We start from the raw sequence: 25,973 nt of genomic DNA on the forward strand, positions 1-25,973 counted from the left end.
TTGTCAATGCTTCTCATTGGGGTGTTGGTACACCCAGTTACTGCCCTATTTGGGGAGTTTGGAGCTGTAGAATCATTATAGAAAGGACTCAGCAGCAGAGATCTAGGTAAAGGACTCAGAAATAGTGTCTAGGGAACAAAACCAAATACTATGAAAATATGTTTATCATGTCAGCCTGTGCTGAGCAAGACACAATGTCATAGGTCATTCAGGGCTTCTGAGAAGCTGCAGAATGAGAGGCACATGCTAGAGCAGGGATGTATAGAGGGCTGACAAGTAAATGAGCATTGCTTCTCCCAGATATTAGCAAAGGAGATGTTTAATAGTGCAGTTGTGTGTTTTGGCATGGTCAAGCAGTCTAGATATGCTGATTAGCTAAAAATGTAACATAGACATCCTAAATCTGAACAGCGTACTCAGACTTAAGCAGGTCCATTGATTTTAAACTTTAATTTGGGGATTAGCCATTGTGTGGGACTCTCTGCCTAAAGAAGATAAAATGTGTGGTGTTAGTCATTTTGTAGTACTGTCACACTCAGCGATTATAGTTTAAACTAAGGAGACATATTCCCTGGTACTCCTTCTTTGTCATTTATCTGCACTGTGTGATAGTGACAGATAGTCTAAAGTGATGACAGGTGCAGGTAATAATTGTAGTTTACCAGACCAGTATTAAATGATGAAGATAGGTACAATCATTTGAGGCTCAACCTGACATTTATTCCATGGTATTTGCATCAGATGTATTGAGGTAAAGGATTTTTAAATATTCTGTCTTCTCAGTTGGCAGAAAAGAGATAGTACAATTTCATATTCTTGGTTCATATCTCATTAGAGGTGTCAAAGAAAGATCATTGCTAGGCATAAAAAAATAATCAAGACTTTTGGTGTTTTTTCCCCCCTCAAGCATCTTAAAGTCCAACTCTTATGTAGATACTGTGGGTGTATACTGTTGCCAAGCTTTGGGTCTTTGACTTCTGGATGAGCTCTACTCATGGCTAGCAGAATGGTCAGTCTGTTCCAGACTCAAACCACATATTTAGTGGCAGTGAACGGACCATTACAGAAAACCTCAGCAGAAAAGACTGTGGCTTTGGATTTACCAGAGTTTATTAAATTATGATTTTCCATTTTATTATTATGTTTCCTGAATTAATTATGTTTTCATTCACGAGCCAATAGCTCATCTCATCTGTAGCTTAATCAGCAAGTTTATGTTAGGTCAACACCATCAACTTCTCTTGTAGATGGGCAAAGGTGTGAGGTGACTCTAGTTATCTGTCACTCATCTTTCACATACTAGAGGGTTTGGGTCTATTAACAGGAAAGAAGAATATTTTTTAAAAGATGGGGAGGCATGGGTAGAGGAGAAAGAGGAAGAGGAGAGGACGGGGAAGGAGAAGAAAAGTAGGGCACATCTTCTTTAATGGTTTACTTTTCCCAGTAGTGTTTATATGTCTATGGAAGGAAAAACAATTGGTCTTCAATGGAAAAGTAAATCATTGCCTTAATAAGCCTTAAAAATGAGGAAAAAATCAACAGTGTGAGTAACAGTTGTTCTCTGCTCTTTTAATAAAATCATGACTCTCATAGGCTTCTCACTAGTGAAGATCTAAGTTTAAACCTCAGTGTGAAATATTCCTTCCTCATAGGAAGCTAGATTTGGCTAGTCCTTATACCTTGCAAGTGTACTCAGCAAGTATTCAGTGTTTCTTAAATTAATGGATCTGTGGCTCTGAACCATAGCATTGGCTGAAATGTTTCCCTAGTTCCTAGTTTAGATTTCTCTCTAAACCTACAATGGCTCCCTCTATTAAGGTATCTGTTTTCTTGCTCTCCTCTAGTCTTCCCTGACTCAATCTTCCTGCTCCCTCATGTCCTCCTCTTCCCCTACTCTTTCTCCTAATTCCCTCTCCCCTCCCCCATGCTCCCAATTTGCTCACGAGATCTTTTCCCTTTCCCCTTCTCCAGGGGATGATGTATGTCTCTCTTAGAGTCCTCTTTGTTTCCCAGCTTCTCTGGAGGTGTGGATTATAGGCTGATGATCCTTTGCTCTATGTCTAATGTCCATATATGAGTGAGTACAGGGTTACCTCACTTAGGTTGGTTTCTTCTAGTTTCATCCATTTGCCTGCAAATTTCAAGATTCCATTGTTTCTTTTCTGCTGAGTAGTACTCCATTGTGTAAATTACCACATTTTCTCATCCAGTCTTCAGGTGAGGACATCTAGATTGCTTCTAGGTTTTGGCTATTACAAATAATGCTGCCATGAACATAGTTGAACAGATGTGCTTCTTGTATGAATGTGCATCTTTTGGGTATATGCCTAAGAATGGAATTTCAGGATCTTGTGGTAGACTTCCCATTTTCCTGAGAACTGCCATACTGATTTCCAAAGTGACTATACAAGTTTGCACTCCCACCAGCAATGGAGGAGTGTGTCCCTTTTTCCACATTCTCTCCAATATAAACTATTATTGGTGTTTTTAATTTTAGATATTCTGACAGGTACAAGAGGTATCTCAAAGTTACTTTGATTTGCATTTCCCTGATAGCTAAGGATGTTGAGCACTTTCTTAAGTGTCTTTCAGCCATTTTGGATTCCTCTATTGAGAATTCTCTATTTACAAATAGGTACAGACCCTACTTTTAAATTGGATTATTTAGTGTTTTGGTAACTAGCTTCTTGACTTCTTTGTGTATTTTGAAATCAGCCCTCTGTCAGATGTGGGGTTGGTGAAGATCTTTTCCCATTGTATAGGCTGTCGTTTTGTCTTGTTGACTCTATCCTTTGCCTTACAGGAGCTTCTCAGTTTCAGAAGATCCCATTTATTAATATGATAGAGGTTCTTTGTCGTGCAATATATATTTTCATTGCCCTGTTATGTTTTTGTTATTTTTACACAGGTAAGTTACAAATGCAGACCTTTAGACATATATTAGTTTTGGTTTTACCAGCTCTGCCTTTTATTCCTGAATTTTATGTATATTCATCACATTTTTTCTTATTTAATGTTAATTTGTTGCACTAATATTTTCCTACACTTTTATATCCATTAGAATGATTGTCCAAATCATGTACATAAGAACATCTATGAATAAGATCTTACAGAATAGATTAGATCTGTTTACTTTAAAAAAAAAAGAAATAACTTTATTATTGCAAACACCCTAATTTTAGAATAACCACCATTGGTTAAAGATGCTGTTCTAATGTGTTTGAATGGAACTAAAATTCCCAAATTAGTATGACAATTAAAAAACTCTCAAGTCAAAAGATGTTTTAGGAGTCCTTTTGAATTACTTGACAGAAAAGAGAAGATATGGTTTCAAGAAAATTCAGGAAATCTGTATTCAGACACATCTGAAAAATAGAAAATTCAGATGGCATCTTCATTTTGACACTGAAATGTCATGATTGATAACAAAAATGCTTGGCAGCACAGCTAGAATCAGAGTGACAGTGGGCTGACATGCCTATTAATTTGATGCTGATGTTTCTTAGATGGACACAGATAATTCACCTGTCAGCAAAGGGCTGGCATTCTCTCCAAGTGGTCCTTTACATGTATGGAATGATGGACAATGGGCTTTTAATCAGACTTACTAGGAAAATTTTGGCATTGAGAAGAAGAAGCAAAAGATGACTGAAAAACTTGAGATTTTTGTCAGCACTCGTGGTGTAGTTCTGATAATGACAGTATGCTTCTGCTTCCTTGTATTCACCATCGTAGTGAGGGATGACCTAGACAAGCATAAAAAGGAATGTGTGCATGTCACTCTAGTCATCACTACAGTCTCCGGCCCAAGTGAACTACATATGCCAAATACAGCACTCTGTTGCCACACACAGAGCTCCAAAAGTAATAGGCCAAATTTGACAATGCTGTTGGATTTGTCCCAAAATCCAAATGTGAAGATTTAACTTTGCATGACACCTTGACATTTGCTACATTAGTGCATTTTAATTTTACATAGTATGTTTACGATCCATCTGAAAATATGCTGTAGAATTAATTTCTTACATGAAATAACTTCACCATAGAGAATACATTTGTATTAAATATACAGTAATCTGGGTAGAATATTATTTTAAGGTGTGTGACTTTTGTTTATGATGCATTTGTTTAACTCTGTGAAGCTGTGATTTTTTTGCTTATTTAAAACACCTGATGATCTAATCAAGAGCTGAATGGCTGGCCAATAGGGAGTTAGGAGCAAGGATAGGTGGGCTGGCAGGCAGAGGGTATAACTAGAAGGAGAAACAAGAGGAGAGAAAAGAGGAGCAGCAGGAGAATGAGGAAATGAGAATGTCAGGGGCCAGCCATCCAGCTAAGCACAGAGTAAGAATGAAAGCAAGATTTAAAGAAGAGAAAGATAAAAGCCCAGAAGCAAAAGGTAGAGGGGATAATTTGAGAGTAAGAAAAGCTGGCTGCACCACTGTCACCTATATTAAGGGAGGCTAGTTCGGTTTTATGTAGGTTTCCCATTTGTTAGACCAGAATCAGTGATCTCTGAGTCCACCAGCAGTGGGTCCAAGATCTAACACTAATGCACAAACTGACTTAGTGGAGCCTGTTCTATATGGAGAGAAACCTTGCCCAGCCTAGACACAGGGGTGGGGAGATAGAGAGGTGCCTTGGTCCTGCCTCAATGAGATGATGGGACAGACTTAGTAGACTTCTTGGGGGAGGCCTGATCCTCTCTGGGGAGCAGATGGAAGGTGGGGGATGGGGGAGTTGAGGGAGTAGAGGAGGGAAGGGAGAACTGTGACTGAAATAAATTAATAAATTAAATTTAAAAAAACATAAAAAATAGAGCAGCAAGTTAAAAAAAAAACAAAAACAAAAACAAAATAGCTAGCAAGAAACAAGTCAAGCTAAGGCCGAGCATTCATAGATAAGAATAAGCCTTTGTGTGTGAATTACTTGGGAGCTGGGTGATGGGCCCCTCAAAAATGCCCAAAAGATAAGAGTAAGAAACATTTCAATGCTTCCACTTGTATTTGTGGTTCAGTTTCAAAACAGAGCGATAGAACAGCAGCAAATCTTGACTCGTTAGAATGTGGTTTCTCATTCTGAGGGTCTACAGCTTTCAGCCTGAGTTTCTGAGTTCTCCAGATTAAAAAACTGCTCTGCAGTGTGGAGATAGGCTGCACAAACAGCCTGTCCCACAGCTCAGCTTGATCTTCACTTGCTTTCTGTGACTCCCACACTGTGGCCATGATGGGAACTGTATAGCACAAAAAGTCCCTGTCCTGGAAATTTAGTAGACACAGCAGGTGAGTTAAGAGCAAATTGAAATAAATATATATTGTCATCAATTGTTGCAAGTCTTCTAGAGAACAGCTTAGTACTGGTATCAAGAGACTTGAAATGTTGATGTGCACTAAATCTACCCACAATTAAAAACATAGGACCGAATCAGGCCCCCTCAACATAGGAGTCAGCTAGGAGGTCTGGGCAGTCTATGGTGCCTCTGGTAGTGGAACCAGTATTTTTCTTTTCTTTTCTTTTCTTTTCTTTCTTCTTTTAATTTGGTTATGGAACTAGTATTTATACGTAGTGCACAAATGCACTCTGGGAACACATTCCCCATGGAGGGATATTCTCTTAGCCTAGATACATGGGGGAGGGCCTAGGACTTGCCCCAAATGACTTGATAGACTTTGATGATCCTCATGGAAGGCCTCACCCTCCCTGGGGGTGGATAGGGGATGGGATGGTGGGGTTAGTAGGGGGCATGGGAGGATGGGATGGAGAGGGAACTGGGATTGATAGGTAAAATAAGGTTGTTTATAATTTAAATTAAATTTATAAAAAAAGAAAAAGAACTTAGCTTGTGATAAAACAAGAGCAAGCCATAGAGTTATAGACAAGGAATAGGAGATTACACAGAGTGAAGATTATATTAACCCAACACTATTTGCAGTAGTTAAAGATGAAAATCAGATTTGGAATCTAACAATATGAGCATAATAAGTAAATCATGACATTGCATGTGATATAGTATTTGCCATTACAAATATTTTCCTACTGTTTTCTGTTAAAGGTCAGAGAGTAACATTATATTTTTGTTCTGGTTAAGAGTCATATGGCAGATACTTTTAGGCTTTGTAGATGGTATTACCCTATGAATTGCAATTATCTAAGATCTGCTTTTGTGATGTGGAAACAGCCATAGATATGGAAGTGAGTGTGGCTGAATTTCAGCAGAAATTCATGGACATTCAACTTTCAGCTATGCATATTTTTAAAAACATTGAAATGTATCTTAAAATGTCTTCTTTTAAAAACCATTCTTGGTCATTTCATACACAAATTCAATGTATTTCGGCCATATCTACCTCAAGTTCCCTCCTGCAACCCTTCCCTCTGCCTCTGTCATGGCTTTGTTCTTTATTATAACTTACTGAGTCCACTGAGCAGCATGTAGTAGTCTTCTCAGATTCTGGGCACTAGCATTACACTGTCATAAGTTGAGCCATATCTGTATGTTACTTTTATAATCAGAAGAAACAGTTATATTTTTGATTGTGAGCCTAGCCTTTAATGGCTGAGCCACCTCTCTAGCCAAGAAGAAACTTAAATGGCTATATACTTGAAAGCAGACTGAAAAGGTTAGGGCCCTAAATTCATTCAGGAAAGAGAACTGAGGGTCAAGGAAGAAACACAACGCCAGTGTCCTGACCAATGGGGAAACACTGTTTAGACAAATGAGCCATGGGTGGAACAAGGAGAGGCGTGTGACTAGAAGAGAGAGAATTCTTATCTGTAGAGAAGAATATGACAGAGTAAGTGCAAAGAGGTAAGACTAGAAGTAAAATCATGCCCTGGGGCCTGATTTGCTGTGCTCTGACGGAATTTTATGTGCAAATCAGTCAGAAAGATTTGCAAGTGGCTGGGTGGCAGGGTCCTACTTTTGAGTTAGAAAGATCTACATGGTATTTATTACCTTACCATACACAAGGGCTTGGATAATGGAGAGCCTGGAGCAGGAGCATGACAACAAACAAGTGAGGAAGTCAAGATGGGGGGGGGGGGTGGAAGCCGGGAGAAGGGACTTCGAAGAAGTGGGCTGAGACTGGCTAGCTCTGGAATGAAGGGAGTTGGGGTGGAGGGGGCTGCAGGAAGGTTATCTTTATGAAGCTGTTCCAGGTAGTCGGACCAGCAGTAGACCTGGTGAAGATGATATGAGGAGGTTGAGATTTTTTGAGTTTGAGGAAGTTGCTGGGTATTTTGATAAAGATTTGTAGAAGAATTTAAAAATCGGGAAAAAAATAAAATCTGTAAAAGGTGTTTGTAGGTGTAAGAGCAGAAACATTCACTTGCAAGCAGGAGGGAATAATGAACCTCCACATTGAATATGATTTGTGTTTATGAATTATAAACTACCTTCTAGACTTCCTGGATCACACACAGTTTTAGGCACCTTTTGTTTAAAATGGGGTGCTTTGTTCTTACACTGGATGACACACTGACTGTACCTTTTGTTCTCCTGGACTTAGGCCTTGGAAGATCGTGTGTGGGAACTCTTACAGGAAGCAGACAGGACAGCAGAAGCTAACAAGGCTCAAGGTCAGGTGTACGATGCCATGGCCCAGACTCTGGGTGAAGCGTGGGCAACCCTGGTCTCCATGCTTGAAAAAAGAAGGGAGCTCCTTGGGCTGACTTCTGAGTTTTTTGAAAGTGCTTTGGAGGTTTGTGTTTCAAAAAAATGTTTGCTTCTCCAAATCAGTATTAATGACTAGCATACTCTAAAATGTTTGACTTCCTAAAACACAAGTTGCTCACATGTACAAAGTGGCAGGATGACCAAGGTATATGTAATATATTGGGAAAAATAAAATTAATATTTTAAATATATATCATCAGTCATATAATACATAGAATCTTTACTCATGTCACTTTGATCCAGGTCCCATTTCAGAAGATAGTAATGTAGTCACGGGATCTTACGACTCTTCCTACACAGTTAGTAGGGCATGCTGAAGAGGATTTTATTGACTGAAAGTCAGAGGATAACATTTCTCCTGCTCACCTGGAAAATCATTTACAAAGCATTGCATAGAGTGTTTGACTTGTAAACATAGCATTTCATGGACTATTTTCCTAAGGAATATAGCTGAATTTCTATAGTTTAAGCCTATTGAAATGCAAGTAAGGGAAGTAAAAGACCCTGGACTCCATTTGTTTGCTTCTGTCGTTGGCGGCGTGAACCTGGGGCAGCAGGGCCTAAAATGAGGTGGACTAAGGTCTCACACAATAGCCAGCTTTACCCAGAGCATCAGTTTATACTGAGGGTCAAGTCACAGAATAAAGTGTACAATCACAGGGACAAGCTACACGTTTTCCACGGAGCCACATGAATGACAGCTGAAGTAAACTCCATCCTCTCTGCTACACCTGAGAGCAGCAGAAAACATTCCAGGAACAGTTCTGCACTCTGAAGAAACTGAGGTTGCCATGCTTATATCCTGTTTTCTTGGAGTTTTCTCACAGGGACTCAGAACTCCCCTCACACAGCTTTATTCTAGGACTGTGTTCTGACACAGATGGATAGCCATTGAATTCCTTCTATCATTTTTCATTAGTTTCTTTCATCCTTTATTTTTCCTTTTTTTTTCGTATAGGAGGTTTTTGATTTCAAAATGTGAGGCCTCCCCACCACACACCAATTTTTTTTCCAAAAGATGTATATTTTGTGTAAGACACTTACTGGGAATTTCACATTTTAACTCCAGCAGCAGCATGCTCTTGCTGATGTTAAGCGTTACTTCGCTGCACTAAAACACTAGCTTTGAACACCACGATGTTCTCAGAAGGGAAATTCAGGCATTAAATCCAGAATAATGAAGGCAAGAAGATTAGTAACAGAACATAAAATTTGTGGGGGCCAATCTCATGGGCCATGAACTCGTTTAGAAGAGGAACAAAACCCTCACTGTAGCTTTCAAGATTCACATGATCTTGGGTGTGGGGTGTTTCATGTGTGATCACCTTTCTTGAAAGGAGAAACAGGACAGCAGAAATATACTCACAGAAGCAGAATTACAGCCCTAGCCGATTCATCCCATCTTAGTAGAAGGTTTATAAGTGTCACTGTCTTTGAAACTCTGTGCTCCCGAGCACAGCAAGTTATCTTTTCCTGACATTAGGCTCAATATTTGTTTCTTGGTGGGTTTTAGTGTTAATGTTAGCTAATTTTCTCTGTAATGTAGAAATTACTTCCAGATATTGCAAGGAGCAGAAGGAAATACGAAGCCAAAGCAGATCAGTGAGGCGCTCTTATCCATACACTTAAGTGAGCTTTTGTTGGATCTAGGGAGATGACTAAATATGTCTGTATTATTCTGCTTCCCATTCTGTGAACCACTCACACTGAGTGGAAACAGAGTCCTTTAGAATCTGCAGGCTGATTCTCTATGGCAAAGCAGTTTTCAACATACAAAAAAAAAAAAAAAAAAAAAAAGATTAACTTTAACTCTGTTTAAATTCCCATTGCTATTTCTACTCTGTACAAACTTCAGAATGAAGAAAAGTGTAAGTTTTAGATGGGAAGATGGGAAAAAAAAATCCATGAGATAAGAGTTAATAAATCAAGGAATTTTTTTTAATTTATTTATTTTATATAACCAAGTCCATTTAAATGAAAACAAACATTTATAGACAATATTTGGGAATTTGGGCGTTGTTCTTTCCAAACTACTTCCTGCTGGTAAGGGGCGCTGTCATGGGGGATTTGAAAAAGATTCAGAAATCCTGGCTGTAATCTGTAAGGCTGCTTTGTCCAGCTGTTTTGAATGTAGGATCACCTGGTACTCTGTTTCAGGCGGTCTGGCTTGATCAAACCACATTAGTCTGGAAGGAATCCACATCTTTTCATTTTCTGTGGAAACAAAAATAGAAATCCTTTTCCCCAGTAACTTGTCCTTGAACTTAAATTTTGGAGTCAAAGCATTTTTTTTTAAATTTATTATTTTACATGTCGATCCCAGTTCCCTCACCCTGCCTCTCTCCCTCCCTCCCTTCCTCTCTTCCTCCTTCCCTCCCTTTTACCCTCTCTGACCCCTCACATGCACTCTAACCACCCTCCCCTCCCATCCCCCCACCCCAATTCCATATGTAGGGCCTCTTGTTCTTGTTTACAGTTGAAACAATTTTGTGTAGGAATCTGAAACAGAGATATAAACTATGCCATGGCTGTAAACTTTTGCAATGTTCTACTGGAAAACAGCAAATAACCTATGGGGTTTTTCTCTTGAAGATTCTTTTGGAATAATACCTTTAAAAATCAGTTATCAGAACCCAGTGAAGGAGAGACACAGACACTTATATGCATGGAATCGTCTGTAATTAACCATTGCCAGGCTTCTTTAGAGTTCTGAGAGAAGTTATGATGGGCTGGCTGGTGGTTATCACAGGGTAGCATCAGACTCCCAGGCATAGCTGTCACATGAGGGTCTTCTCAGACACTGGTGCAATTTGGGAACAATGCAGCTGAGTGACAGTGACCAGTGGCCATTGTCTTGTCCTACAAGATGGCAGAAGCCTGCTGTGCTTTTCAAAGGGGGTATGTTCACCAGCCCTTTTCATCATCCCATACCACTTAGAACTGCATTTTCTGCAGCTGCTGTAGTAATCAAAATATAATGGCTCCTCTTAGCCAATGGATTTCAGAAAGTATTAGCAATCACCAAGTTCAAAGGTGAGATTTTAGAAAGCAAAACAGGAAGTCAGGTGTGGTAGGAGACATCTTTGTCTTTTTCATGGATACTTTGCCTTTATGGCTTTATTCTAAACCAAACCCAGAGGTGAACATTTTACTGTGATCTTTATAAGCTATGATTACCCTCACTGGACCTTGATGTAAAAACACACCAGCTGTCTGTCACTATGGGGACCCTGTTACAGAATGTTTAACTATGCTTTGCCCCCTCTGAGGATTTTATCCTGACTTCAGATATCTTTCCATCTCAAATTTACTTTAAGGAAAAATTTAAAAAATGAAATTGATCACATTGTTTACCTTTGGTGTGCCATATTGTTACACACCTTCTTTTTAAATGGAGAAATTTCATTTTTCATTTCCATTGTGTAATTTTATTTATACAAATGAGGCACAAATACTATTGACACAATTTAAAATAAGGTTGCAAATTAAAGTTTCAAAAGCTAAAGCTTGCCTCTTCTCTCTCATCCCAAATCACATTTCTTATATAATTAACAAAATTGGTACATTATTTTTAGACTCCCAACTCTCTTCCCTTTATATATATGTATGTATGTATGTGTGTGCACATGTACGCCTGAGTGTGTTTCCTTTGTTGACATTATTAGACTGTTATTCTGAAACATCAATATACTATGTCTAAGTTTAAACACATAGGAAAATATCACTATGTTTAGATTTTTTTCTGAGATCTCTAAGTTAAATTTACTTGTGATTTTATAGATTTTTGTATATCCAACCTTTTGTTGATTTTTGTCAGCAAGTTTTCTGGTTATTCTCTGAGAAACTACCTTAGAGTTTTGATAGTTACTGAGTTTCTGGCTGTAGGGAAGATATAATCCTTATAAGGTAATTTCAGCTGAAAAACTTACTAGATATTTGAACATAAACAAGATGGTTTAGTTTAGTGCACATAATGTGTTTGTAGTTGCAAAAGAAATGTAAAGTTAGGGCATGTGACTACATGCACACTATCCTAGATTAGAACATGCTAACATGCATTTTCCCACCTCTCATATTGAGTCAGCTAGGCTGTTAATGCATGAGAAAAATCCATAAATATAATACAGTGTTCTATTGGTTTTTTTTTTATCGTTTTCATGTCTTTCCCTATATTTTTTGTAGTTTGCTGTAAAAATAGACCAGGCTGAAGCTTTTCTGCAGAACCCTCATGAATTTGAGTGCGTGGAGGCCTTACAGTCCCTTCTTCAGCTTCATGACCGCCATGCCAAAGGCAAGAAATGGTTATACATTCTTATGAATGACAGTATTTTGAGATTTCCTGCTGTTATATTTTGTTTAAAAAAAAGATAAACAAAACTTTGCTTTTGGCCACCTACTTGAAGAAAATACTAGTTGTAAATATACTAGGGGAAAGTAGAGAACCTGTGGGAAGTTAAGCTGTGGTGTTATAGCTCTTCATCCATGATGACAGAGGCTGCCTCTCTCCTGTTCACCCCTTCATCCCCAGCATTCAGCATCTCACAAGGTGTGCAGTACCACAGACCCTTAAGCTTCACTAACTGGTGAATTCAGTGTTACATCTAAAGGTAGATAAATCAAACCGACCTTTAAACATCAACTAGGAGTAAGGAAAACTCCTTTTTTGTTGTTACAGTGAAAAAGAATGGGAACTTTTTCTAGATAAAAGTCCAGTAAAACGTTATGCAGAATATTTCCAATGCTCTCAGAGTTGAATTGTTAAAGCATAGCTTATATACCAGATCTTTACCACAAGAATCTGGGACTGACCCAACTGGAGTATGGAAGGTGTCATCTATGAAAATGATGTTAATAAATGAGTGGGGGGAAGGTTATGCCTTTTCTTTATAATATATTTTTTAATCTGAACTTGGTCTGAGTAAAATGGCTTCATAGATTTGTCATAAATTTTGGTACTGTTTATTTTATTTATTTATTTATTTTAACAAAGACTCTGTCTATGTAGCCTTTGTTTGTCACTTCAAAATTGACTTTGATCCCCCAAAAGTTTGACCATGCTAGGAAACTAGGAAAGTAGAACAGGGATAAAGTACTAAAGTATACTATTAAAGACACACACACACACACACACACACACACACACACACTCATACACTTTATATTGCTCTCCAAAATCTCTATAAAAATAGTTCTTCATTATTAATTGCTTGCTACAATTTTCCCAAAATAAAGTGATTAATAACAATCTTTCCAGTGTAAATTTTTATGGCAATCTACCAAATGTATTGATGTATTTTTTCCTGATGACTTGTAGGTCACACCTGTCACTGTAACAGTAGACTCAGCACTAAAGCATCTGCTGACTGTTTGACATGGCAACAGTTATCTAGCTGGGTCCCCTGAGGCTGAGCTGAATCCCTTAACATTCCTGGTAGGGGGCTAGAAGAGAGTATATAGCCTTGATGGGTTTTGTGATTTCAACTCACTCAACTTCACTCATGGAGTTTTACCCTGTGGCAGTGGGGATTTTCCCATCAATATTTGGAGCTGGGAGAGGAGACGGTGTTTAATATTCCTCCTTCTGCTTCTTCTGGCTTCTTCAAAATTTAACAGGATCTGTGGCACAATGAGCCAGCTGACACAGGTACAAAATGCTTCTATAAGGAAGCCTGAGGCTATCCTGTCCTGGCACCCAACTGACCACAGAGCCATGCTTTATTTTTCCATTATAATCTTTGAGAGTCTACCAATCCTCCTCTTGGGTTGACAAGCTAGATAAAATGCTAGCTGAATACAGGAAGCATACTTTGTCTTTGGTGGCATGAATCTTGGGATATTTTTAAACCTTTGTGTGATACTTGAAGGATTGTAGGGGGCAGTGATCAGAAGAACTGGATCCTAATGAATAATGCCCAATGGTAGCTTCAAGAGTTTTGTTTTTATAAAATGGGAATTTTACTAATCAGCCAATTAGTGGGATGTGGTTAAGATGATATGATTTGAAGTGCATATTAATGGATGAAATTTCTGATTGCTAGTCAAGGGCTTTGTATCTATCATATCATTAAATTTAGAGGAATAAAATGTGAGTTAGCAGTTCTAATAAATTTCTGAGTTGTTGAGCAGTTGAGTGGTACAAAAGTGAATCTCATGATTACAAAATCTACTTAGAAGCTATTATGAAAGGTTAGCTCCAACTATCCCTTTGCTTTTTTAGCTTCATCTGTGTGACCACTGTGTCTCATGGCTTAAGAACAGTGCAATGGTTGAGTTTTCTGCCTTCCAGAATGTTCCACCATAGTATAATGCCTTAGATAGCTGAAGACCAACATAATCTCAACTGTCTTCTCTCATTTTGAGCTAATCTTGGCTTGTTAGTCTTTTTCCAGGAAACCGTTTCCTAATTACTTACTGATCTATTCTTTTAAATTCAATGACATCTAACTATGTTTCTGAAACAGTTCCTGGTGAGGAACCCAGGGTCATGTCATTATATTGCACTGGGGTTAGTGGCAAGGGCAGTTATTAACCAAACAAGCATAATGAAAGTAATGTTGCACTATGAAAATGCTAGGAGTATTAGTTGAGTTTATCCTTTAAGAAACTGACAGTTGAAATGTAAGTACATAGAGATAGAGATAAAGGGAGTCGAGTCGAAGTGAATGGCATTCTTGACAGAGGAAGTGAGGGAGAATAGGGATGCAGGAGAAAGTATAGGTGTGTGAAGAATTTACGGAGGTAAAGTCGAGACTTTTGCAAAAGGAAGATAGAAATTAGGCCATGCCAGATAAAAGAATCTGGTCCTTCATTTTAAGGCAAGGAAGCCATTGATGAGAGAGGAAGAGAGGAGAAATGGGAGGGTGATATAGAGAAGGGAAGAGGGGGACGGGGGAGGGAAGTAGAAACATGTAGAGGAAGATGGAGAAGGAGAGACAAGACAAAGTGCTGCATTTGTCTCCTGGAAGACCCGGACAAATGCCTACTCATCTTAGACAGGACACTGATGAAAACATTCTTCCATTTAGCTTGGTGAAATATTAAGTCTACTGGGGTTACTTATAGGAGCATGGATGATTCAAAAGCAGCAGTATTACCTAAGAGCCCACTCAAGCATGAGTGAGAGCTCATAAAAGCTGCCTTCCCAGAACTTTCTGCAGTTTACAAGAAGATGTACTAAGAAGACCCTCATTCCACAGTTATCCACAGCTAATGTAATCCTGGATTGAGAGGAGGCTTATAACTTTAGAGCTCTTGGATCTTACAAGTTTAGAGAGCTTCCTGGACCTTATAAGTATTTTAGTTTCCTGAGTCTTGGGAGCCTTCTTTCCTCCCTTCAGGAAGGAATGTTTCAGTTTGGGAAAAATATCACATACCACAAGGTATGTTTACAAAGCTCTCCGTGGGTAAATGTGAAGAATGGGTGAGTAGGTTAGAGAGGATGCTATCAAGAGAGGGTTGCACAAGTCCAGGTACCAGGTGACACTTGCATCATGGGATGGAGAGAAGTAGACAGATGGAGAAAGTAAGATGGGATTATAAAATAGGCAAGTCACTGAAGATGAGATAAAGGGAGAGGTGTACCACAGATGATTCCTGGTTCTATTCCTGGCTTTTGGAGAGTGGACATACCCTTAACTGTTTGTTCAGTTGATGCTGAAGTATTAATCTTCAAAGCATTGCTCTCAACTACTACCCTTCAATATTCTTTCCCCCTGGTGGTTCTTCAGTTATTTAGGATTTAAATCCCCATTCTACAACATACAGTACAATCATCACAGAGGTTGTCAACTGGTGATCAATTTGACAGATGCATGTGTTTGATCACATGGGATTAAAAACTACAAATTGCAAAGCACTTAAAATGTTTATACATTTAAATTCCTTTTGATGTGGCTTATTATTAATATGTTATAATATAAATTATATGAAGAATGCAAATACAAGTACATAAATGTTGATTATTACATTAATTTTTCTTTTTAATTTTCTTCTAGAACTCTTAGAAAGATCTCTAGTCCTTTTAAACAAAAGTCAACAACTCACTGACTTCATAGAAAAATTCAAGTGTGATGGATCCAATGTGAATTCTGAGCTGATTCTAGGAGCTCAAAGTAGCTGTCTGAAGATTGACAGCCTCCTTGAACTTCTACAAGACAGGAGAAGGCAGCTGGACAAGTACTTGCAGCAACAGCGGCAGGAACTGGCTCAGGTTCTACAGTTATGTCTGTGGGATCAACAAGAAAACCAGGTAACACAAACGGGCATCAGATGAAGTCTTGGTCTTAGTCACTTATATGGATTAGTGATATTCTGGGATGGCATCACAATTGTCGAGGTTGAATTTAGGTAATGGTTAACCTAAAAGCATTTTCTCTTAACTATCATGTGGCTTTTCCAAGTAAGTATGCACATGAAAATGAAGATTCCCATTGCCTTTTCTTATAACATTAACATTATAAGCAGGAGAATGCCTGTGAACATTTGAAAATAACAGTGTTCTGTCCCTGAACATGCATTCTCACTTCCAGCTCATTATATCATGTCTTGCTTTTCCTTTACATTCTGAAATATTAATTATGGCTTTCTGTGATGCTGGAAAGATATGCTGAATTGTGCTACATTAGTACTACTGATGTCATTTAAAACAGTCCGTAGAACAAAACAGAGACGGCATTCTTGGAAAAGTGGTCAGGTACCAGTGGGGAAAGGTAGAGCATCGGCTGGATGTTCTTGGTCATAGGGGTTTGGGACTCCTTGGGTTTGCAGACTCAGTAGAGCTCATAATTTGGACTCTAAGCATATAATAATCACTTAAACTAAAAATGGGAAGAGCCCAAATCAAATGGTTGGTATAGCTCCTGCAGCATTTCAATTTGCCTCAATCCCACACTCACAGGTATAGATTAAGTGGCAGGAAACTATATGGAGGCAGGTCTCTGGGCCAGGATGCATAGGAGGGGCATCGTCCATGTTTCCTATTTCTCTGATGCAACTGGAAGACAGACATATAGCTGGAAGTATATATTGGTCCTTACTTCAAGCTGAAAAAAAGATTTAACATGTAACATTTTGATTTAATTACTTAGTACCTACTATGTGCTGTGTCCTACTACAAGTGTTGCAGATGCACACAACACATGTCAGCATCGCTTTCCTTTATGAAGTTTGTTTTGTTGTATTTCTCAGTCTTTGAACTAGTGGTATGTAATTCTTGCTCTGGAAGAGGGTGCTTGGTGTATACCAGGAAGTAGAATCTCTGATGTTTACTGCCCTATTTTGATCAGAACACCCTTAGTTAGTTAGGACACCTAAAATGTCACCAGAATTTGTAAAATGTACCTCAGCATGCAAAATCATTGTCACTTGAGACCTACTAGACTGCATGACAAGAAAGTCATAAAATAAGTGACCGATGACAAGTGCTATTTAAAAATCCAATGATACATGAGTGTTGGCATGTGTTGCTCTATTAATCAGATAGGCCTCCTGCAGGAAGTGGCATGGATTGGAGATGCCAGTGTAGACCCCTTCCTGTCACATATTCTACTTGTGTTCGTAGTCTACTTCTCCAGGAATCATCTTCTTCTGGTATCTTCTGCCTGGGCTCTGCTGGCACTTGCCTGCTTCTTTTATCCAGGTCCCATCCTTATCCCCATCCCACTTCACATGTGTGCTACTTAAGGTGCAGCCATACAGTGAAATTGTCAGTGGTGATGGTGTACCAAGAGGTACCCAGATGAGCATCTACTAAAAATGGTTTATTAAATGAGTTCTTTGTCTTCCCTATCACAAGCAGGTCCATTACAGTGCATATTCTTCCTTCCCTCTTCCCTCTTTCTCATTCTCAGTTTACCCTCTCTGACATCTAGCTCTCTCCTGGTTCTGATTCTGGTAATATATTCCCAGAGTAACTGTCCTTTTAAGGGAATTTCTCACTGATCCTTTTCTTCTTTAGTTCAAACCCCTGACTCTGATGCTTCCAAGACAGATGCAAATTTCTTTTCATTCTCATATCATGGGATTGTTGCTCATTCAGCTTAACACAGAAACCTGATCTCTCCAGAGAAAAGGCTCTTCGAAGTGGATTTTCCCAAGCACAGAGCAATTGCCCCAATAATGAAAACATGCCATAGTAGGCTTCACTTATTTATTTTTGACTTGGTAATTTTGCCTTTCTGGCTCCAAAACTAATCATCCACTTGAATTCCTACAGTTTAAAAAGATAACAAAATTCAGAAAATTCTAGATGGAGATATCTTGACATCCTTGGGAAACTGAGATGTTCGGTAATAACTAAAGTCAGGTTTTGTAGAAAGTTTCTGACTTGATGAATTCTGACTTATTGGAGCCTTTTCTCCCTTCCCTCCCTCCCTCCCTCCCTCCCTCCTTCCCATCCTTCCTTCCCTTCCTTCCTCTCTTCCTCCCTCCCTTTATTCTTTTTTTTTATGCATATAGAGTATTTTTTATTTAATTTTATATAACAAAGTCCAATTAAATGAAAACAAACATTTATACACAATATTTGGGAATTTGGGCGTCGTTCTTTCCAAACTACTTCCTGCTGGTAAGGGGCGCTGTCTTGGGGGATTCGAAGAAGATTCAGATATCCTAGCTGTAGTCTGTAGGGCTGTTTTGTCCAGCTGTTTGGAATGTAGGATCAGCATGTACTCTGTTTCAGGCGGTCTGGTGTGATCAAACCACATTAGTCTGGAAGGAATCCACATCTTTTCATTTTCTGTGGAAACAAAAATAGAAATACTTTTCCCCAGTAACTTGTTCTTCAACTTAAATTTTGGAGTCAAAGCGTTTTTTTTTTTTTTTTTATTATTATTTTACATGTCGATCCCAGTTCCCTCTCCCTCCCTCCCTCCCTCCCTCCCCCCAAGCCCTCCCTCCCTTCTTCCCTCCCTTTTGCCCTCTCTACCCTCTCCCATGCACTCTAAACACCCTCCCCTCCCAACCCCCCACCACAATACAATATGTAGGGGAATGCCATCCAGTTGGGGTCATGTAGATCTGACAGGTCCTGTGAAGTAGGGACTAGGGCTTCTCTCCTATCTCTAGAATAAGGCAGTTATCCCTCCATGGGGGATATGTTTGCAAAGTCCTTTTGTGCACCAGGGATACATCCTGGCTCCACTGTCTGAGGTCTCTTAGGCTGCTCAGACCTTCTGGCTGAGACCCATATTCAGGGGGGTCCGAGTCAGACCCCTGTTGGCTTCCCAGCTATCAGTCTAGTGGCCCTTAGCTCCTCCTTGTTCAGGTAAGCTGTCTCTATGTACTTCTACCGCATGGTCTTGTCCTCTCCATCTGCTTCTGGGTTCTAGTTTGACTCAGTGTTTATGTATGGGTGTTTGCTCCTGTTTTCAACAGGCATTAGTTGAGGACTCCATGGAGAAGTTAGTTGTTGATCTCACTCTCCGGGAAGGGCATTTATGATAGCCTTTCCACGGAAGCTGAGATTGTTAGTTGGGAGCAGTCTTGTAGTTCCCTCGACCTTTCTTTGTGTTCAACTTTATCTTCAAACCAATATTGGCTCCCTCTTTTATGTTCTCTCTCTCTGTCTCTGTCTCTCTCTCTCTTTCCTATTTTCCATTCCTAACCAGGCTCAATCCTCCTGGTCGCACATGCCTTCCTCTCCTCCCTCTCATTTTCTCCTACTTCTCTCTCCATTAGCTGTCCTCCCCCCACTATACCTGAGGTCTGGGGGACTTGTCCCTTCCCAGTTCTGTGAGGGACTTTATATGAATCTCTTAGAATACAACTTGTATCCTAGTTCCTCTGGTGATGTGAATTATAGGCTGGTGATCATTTGATCTAGGTCTAAAATCCATATATGAGTGAGTACATACTGTGTTCCTCTTTTTGTGACTGGGTTACCTCATTCAGGATGGTTTCTTCAAGTGCCATCCACTTGCCTGCGAATTTCAAGATACCATTATTTTTTTCTGCAGAGTAGTATTCCATTGTGTAGATGTGCCACATCTTCATTAACCATTCTTCAATTGAAGGGCATCTAGGTTGCTTCCAGGTTCTTGCTATTACAAATAGTGCTGCTATGAACATAGTTGAACAGATGTCTTTGTTGCATTGATGTGAATCCTTTGGGTATATGCCTAAGAGGGGGATTGCCGGGTCCTGTGGTAAACTAATTCCCATTTTCCTGAGGAACCGCCATACTGATCTCCAAAGTGGCTGTATGAGTTTGCACTCCCACCAGCAGTGGAGGAGTGTTCCACTTTCTCCACATCCTCTCCAACATAAGTCATCACTGGTGTTTCTAATTTTAGCCATTCTGGCAGGGGTAAGATGGTATCTCAAAGTTGTTTTGATTTGCATTTCCCTGATAGCTAAGGATGTGGAGCATTTTCTTAAGTGTCTTTCAGCCTTTTTGAATTCCTCCATTGAGAATTCTTTCTTCAGTTCTGGCCCCCATTTTTTAATAGGGTTATTTGGTGTTTTGTTGACTAGTTTCTTGAGTTCTTTGTATATTTTGGAGATCAGCCCTTTGTCGGATATAGGATTAGTGAAAATCTTTTTCCAGTCAGTGGGCTGCCGTTTGGTCTTGTCAACTGTGTCCTTTGCCTTACAGAAGCTTCTAAGTTTGAAGAGGTCCCATTTATTAATTGTTTCTTTCAGTGTCTGTGCCCCTGGAGTTATGTTCAAGAAGCGGTCTCCTATACCAATTTGTTCAAGGGTACCTCCTACTTTCTCTTCTAAGAGGTTCAATGTGGCTGGATTGATGTTGAGGTCTTTGATCCATTTGGACTTGAGTTTTGTGCATGGCGACAGACATGGGTCTATCTGCAGTCTTCTACACACCCTCATCCAATTGTGCCAGCACCATTTGTTGAAGATGCTGTCTTTGCCCCATTGTATAATTTTAGCTGTTTTGTCGAAAATCAAGTGTTCATAGGTGCGTGGATTAATATCAGGATTTTCAATTCGATTCCATTGGTCTACCTGTCTATTTTTATGCCAATACCAGGCTGTTTTCAGAACTATAGCTCTGTAGTAGAGCTTAAAGTCAGGAATGGTGATGCCTCCTGATGTTCTTTTATTGTATAGGGTTGTTTTGGCTATCCTGGGTCTTTTGTTTTTCCATATAAAGTTGATTATTATCCTTTCAAGGTCGGTGAAGAATTGTGGTGGTATTTTAATGGGGATTGCATTGAATCTGTAGATTGCTTTTGGTAAGATTGCCATTTTTACTATGTTTATCCTACCTATCCAAGAGCATGGGAGGTCTTTCCATTTTCTGGTATCTTCTTTAATTTCTTTCTTTAGAGTCACAAAGTTCTTATTATATAGATCTTTTACTTGTTTGGTAAGCGTTACACCAAGATACTTTATGTTGCTTGTGGCTATTGTAAAGGGTGATGTTTCTCTGATTTCTTTCTCTGCCTCTTTGTCGTCTGAAAAAAATAGGGCTACTGATTTTTTTGAGTTTATCTTGTATCCTGCTAGTTTGCTGAAGGTGTTTATCAGCTGTAGGAGTTCCCTGGTAGAGTTTATTGGGTCGCTTATGTAAACTATCATATCATCTGCAAATAGAGACAGTTTGACTTCTTCCTTTCCAATTTGGATGCCCTTGATCTCCTTTTGTTGTCTTATAGCATTAGCTAGAACTTCTAGTACGATATTGAAGAGATATGGAGAGAGAGGACAGCCTTGTCTTGTTCCTGATTTTAGAGGAATTGGCTTAAGTTTCTCTCCATTCAGTTTGATGTTGGCAGTTGGTTTGCTGTATATTGCTCTTATTATGTTTAGGTATGTTCCTGTTATCCCTGACCTCTCTAATACCTTTATCATGAAAGGGTGTTGAATTTTATCGAAGGCTTTTTCTGCATCTAGGGAGATAATCATATGGTTTTTCTTTTTCAGTTTGTTTATATGGTGGATCACGTTGATAGATTTTCGTATGTTAAACCATCCCTGCAATCCAGGTATGAAGCCTACTTGATCATGGTGGATGATTTCTCTGATGTATTTTTGAATTCGGTTTGCCATTATTTTATTGAGTATTTTTGCATCGATGTTCATCAGGGATATTGGTCTGTAGTTTTCTTTCTTAGTTGTCTCTTTGTGAGGTTTGGGTACCAAAGTTATTGTGGCCTCATAAAAAGAGATTGGCAATAAACCTTCTGTTTCTATCTTGTGGAACAGTTTGAGGAGTAGTGGTATTAGTTCTTCCTTGAATGTCTGGTAGAATTCTGCACTGAATCCATCTGGCCCTGGACTTTTTTTCGTTGGAAGGCTTTCGATGACTGCTTCTATTTCATTTCGGGTTATAGGTCTATTTAAGTTGTTTGTCTGTTCTTGATTTAATTTTGGTAAGTGATAGTTATCCAGAAACTTGTCCATTTCCTTTGAATTTTCAATTTTTGTGGAATACAGATTTTCGAAGTATGACCTGAAAATTGTCTGGATTTCCTCTGTGTCTGTTGTTATGTTCCCCATTTCGTTTCTGATTTTGTTAATTTGCATGTTCTGTCTCTGCTTTTTCGTTAATTTGGATAAAGGTTTATCAATCTTGTTGATTTTCTCAAAAAACCAACTCTTTGTTGCATTGATTTTTTGTATTGTTTTCCTGGTTTCTATTTTGTTGATTTCAGCCCTCAAGTTGATTATTTCCTGGCGTCTGCTCCTGCGGGTGAATTCGCTTCTCTCTGTTCTAAGGTTTTCAGTTGCGCTGTTAATTCATTTATGTGACTATCCTCTGTTTTCTTCATATGGGCACTTAGTGCAATGAACTTCCCTTGTAGCACTGCTTTCAAGGTGTCCCATAAGTTCGGGTATGTTGTATCCTCATTCTCGTTGAATATTAGAAAGTCTTTAATTTCTTTCTTTATTTCTTCTTTGACCCAGGAGTGGTGCAATTGCACATTGTTAAGTTTCCATGAGTTTGCAGGTTTTCTGCTATTTGTATTGTTGTTGAATTCCAATTTTAAAGCATGGTGGTCCGATAAGATACAGGGGACTATTTCTATTCTCTTGTATCTGTTGAGGTTTGTTATGTCTCCTAGTATGTGGTCGATTTTAGAGAAGGTTCCATGTGGAGCAGAGAAGAAGGTATATTCTTTTGTCTTTGGATGGAATGTTCTATAGATGTCTGTTAGCCCCAGTTGAGACATAACTTCTGTTAATTCTTTTGTTTCTTTGTTGAGTTTCTGATTTGTGGTCCTGTCTAGTGTTGAGAGTGGTGTATTGAAGTCTCCCACTATAAGTGTGTGAGGTTTTATATGAGCTTTGAGTTTTAGTAGTGTTTCTTTTACGAATGTGGGTGGCTTTGTATTAGGGGCATAGATGTTCAGAATTGAGACTTTGTGTTGATGGATTTCTCCTGAGATGAATATGAAATGACCGTCTTCATCTCTTTTGACTAGTTTTGGTTTGAAGTCTAGCTTGTTAGATATTAGGATAGCTACGCCTGCTTGCTTCTTATTTCCATTTGATTGGAAAATCTTTTCCTAACCCTTTACCCTGAGGTAATGTCTATCTTTGGAGCTAAGATGTGTTTCTTGTATGCAGCAGAAGGATGGATTCTGTCTTCGTATCCATTCTGTTAATCTGTGTCTTTTTATAGGTGAGTTAAGACCATTAATGTTGAGGGTGAGTAAGGACCATTGATTGTTGATGGTTGTTTGATTTAGGTTTGTTGTTGGCAGTGGTATTGTGAATATATTTGTTCTGCTTCACCCTAGGTTTCTGGTGTAGTTGGATTATCTGTTGCCTACATTTTTGTGGGCGTAGTTACCTTCCTTGGGTTGGAATTTTCCTTCCAATACTTTCTGTAGGGCTGGATTTGTAGATACATATTGGGAAAATCTGGTTTTGTCATTGAATATCTTGTTCTCTCCATCTATATTGACTGAGAGTTTTGCTGGATATAGTAGCCTAGGCTGGTATCCGTGTTCTCTTAATACTTTTAGAACATCTATCCAGGACCTTCTGGCCTTGAGGGTTTCCATGGAGAAGTCAGGTGTAATTTTGATAGGTCTGCCTTTATATGTTACCTGTCCTTTTTCCTTCGCTGCTCTTAATATTTTTTCTTTATTCTGTATGCTAGGTGTTTTGATTATTATATGTCGAGGGGTCTTTTTTCTTTGGTCCAGCCTATTTGGGGTTCGATATGCTTCTTGTACTTTCATGGGCATGTCCTTCTTCAGATTTGGAAAGTTCTCCTCGATGATTTTGTTGAATATGTTTTCAGCACCTTTGAGCTGGGCTTCCTCACCTTCCTCTATGCCTATTATTCTTAGGTTTGGCCTTTTCATGGTGTCCCACATTTCCTGGATATTGTGTGTTAAGGATTTGTTGGATTTATGGTTTTCTTTGGTCGATGAATCTATTTCTTCTAGTTTATCTTCTGCGCCTGAGATTCTCTCTTCCATCTCTTGAATTCTATTGGTTATGCTTGTGTCCGTGGTTTCCGATTTTTTGCCCAGCTTTTCAATTTCCAGCTTTCCTTCCATTTGTGTTGCCTTTATTTTCTCAATTTCGGTTTTCAAATCTTGAACCATTTCCTTCACCTGGTTAATTGTTTTTTCTTGGCTTTCTGTACTTTCCTTAAGGAATTTGTTCATTTCTTCCACTTTTTTGTTTGTTTTTTCCTCTATTTCTTTAAGGGATTTTCTCATATCTTCTTTGAGGGCCTCTATCATTTTTATGATGGTGATTTTTAAGTCGTACCCTTCTGCTTCCTCTGCTTTGTTGTTGTGTTCCATTCTAGTTGGTGTAGATTCCCTAGATTCTGGTGGTGTCATGTTTGTCTTTCTGTTGTTAGGTGTTCTCTTGTATTGCCTTCTTCCCATAGTTTCTTCCTGTAGGTGTTGGTGGTGTCTCTTCCCTCTCTCTATGGTCCTTCCCAGATGGGCTTATGTGGATCAAAGATTCAATGTCTGTATCTCTGTGTGGTCCAAGCTCTCTAGGAGGCTTCTCTCTGGCCAATAGCCGGCAGAAGAGGACGAGGGCTGGACTGGAACTTGAGAAGGTTTTGCAGGGTAGTGGGATCTCACTGGAAACTGGCGCTCTCCAGCTGAGACCTTGTTCTTTGGCAGGGGCCCGGATTTGTGGGTCAAGGATCTTGCCTGCAGGAACTCCAAGTGGACCCGCAGAGATAGGCGGATCTCTGGGTCCCTCCCTTTATTCTTTAAAGAGTAAGGTGCTTTTGGAGGTTGCTTTTGGAAAGACACAATTCATCTTTTAGAGCTGTTTTCAGTTGATAGGGAAATTGAGCAAAAAATAGAGATTTCCCTTGCACCCCACCCCAGCAACCGTGTAATCAGCATCCTCCAGCTGAAGAGGACTTTAGCTCCACTGATGTTCTTACATTAAGACATCATTGTCATCCAGGGTACTATACTCACTGGGGTCCAGTCTCAGTGTTGTATATTGCGTGAGTGTGGACAGATGTATAATAGCGGGTCTCTGTCATTATGATTCCATGCAGAATAACTTGACTGCCCCTCAAGTCCTTTGTGCTCTGTCCGTTTATCCCTCCCTCCCCAGCCATATACACTGATCTATTTTACCGTATTGTCTTGTTGGAACCATGCATTATGTAGATTTTCATGCTAACTTACCTTTAAACCCACTCATAAGCAATTAAGTTTCTTCCCTATCTTTGCATGGCTTGATAGCTCATGTCTGTCTACATCTGACTAATCTACTATTGTCTAAGTATACAACTGCTTACCCATCCGTTCACTTGCTAAAGAGCATTTTAGTTGCTTCCAGGTTTTGGCAAGTGTGAATAAGTAGCATGTGTAGGTTTTAGTGTCAAGTTAGATTTCAGTTCATTTGAATAAATATCAAAGAGTATGTGTTGAACAGTGTGCTTAGAATATGTTTAACTGTCGTCTAAAGTGTCATCTTCAGTGATGATTAACACACATTACTTTCTTTGCTTTCTCCATGTGGATAAACTAACATGAATTCCTTCCTCAGGTTTAAATTAGTGATGCTATACACACTGGGACCCCTGATGAACATTTTTGGATGCCCTATAGGCATAGTAATTACATATATATCCATATACATTCATGGAGATGATGATGGATCTTTCATTTGTGCTCCATTCCTAATAGTCCTGAAACAAATTAATATAATTATTGCATAAGGATAAGCACTGCTTAAATATAACTCATCGATGAGTAAGAGTCTTCACCTTAAATGTATAATTTAGACTTGTACTATGAAAACAGTCCATGGTGCATTTTCTCTTGCTAACTACAGTACAGCAGCAAGGACAATTAATAAAAACCATTCTTTGTGCTTGCAAGAATACACATCCTAG

General features: G+C 39.1%; 1 protein-coding gene across 1 annotated transcript in view; it reads left to right on the forward strand.

The window, feature by feature from the left end:
• Positions 1–25,973, forward strand: part of Ccdc141 (coiled-coil domain containing 141) — a 163,331-nt gene that overhangs the window by 27,358 nt on the left and 110,000 nt on the right. Inside the window, exons 3-5 of the mRNA XM_051184408.1 lie at positions 7,509–7,700; positions 11,858–11,966; positions 15,670–15,923. Of these exons, the coding sequence (XP_051040365.1) occupies positions 7,509–7,700; positions 11,858–11,966; positions 15,670–15,923 (555 nt within the window). The remainder of the gene's footprint in view (positions 1–7,508; positions 7,701–11,857; positions 11,967–15,669; positions 15,924–25,973) is intronic.

Source organism: Phodopus roborovskii, unplaced genomic scaffold, assembly GCF_943737965.1.
Source record: "Phodopus roborovskii unplaced genomic scaffold, PHOROB, whole genome shotgun sequence".
Classification (NCBI taxonomy): Eukaryota; Metazoa; Chordata; class Mammalia; order Rodentia; family Cricetidae; genus Phodopus; species Phodopus roborovskii.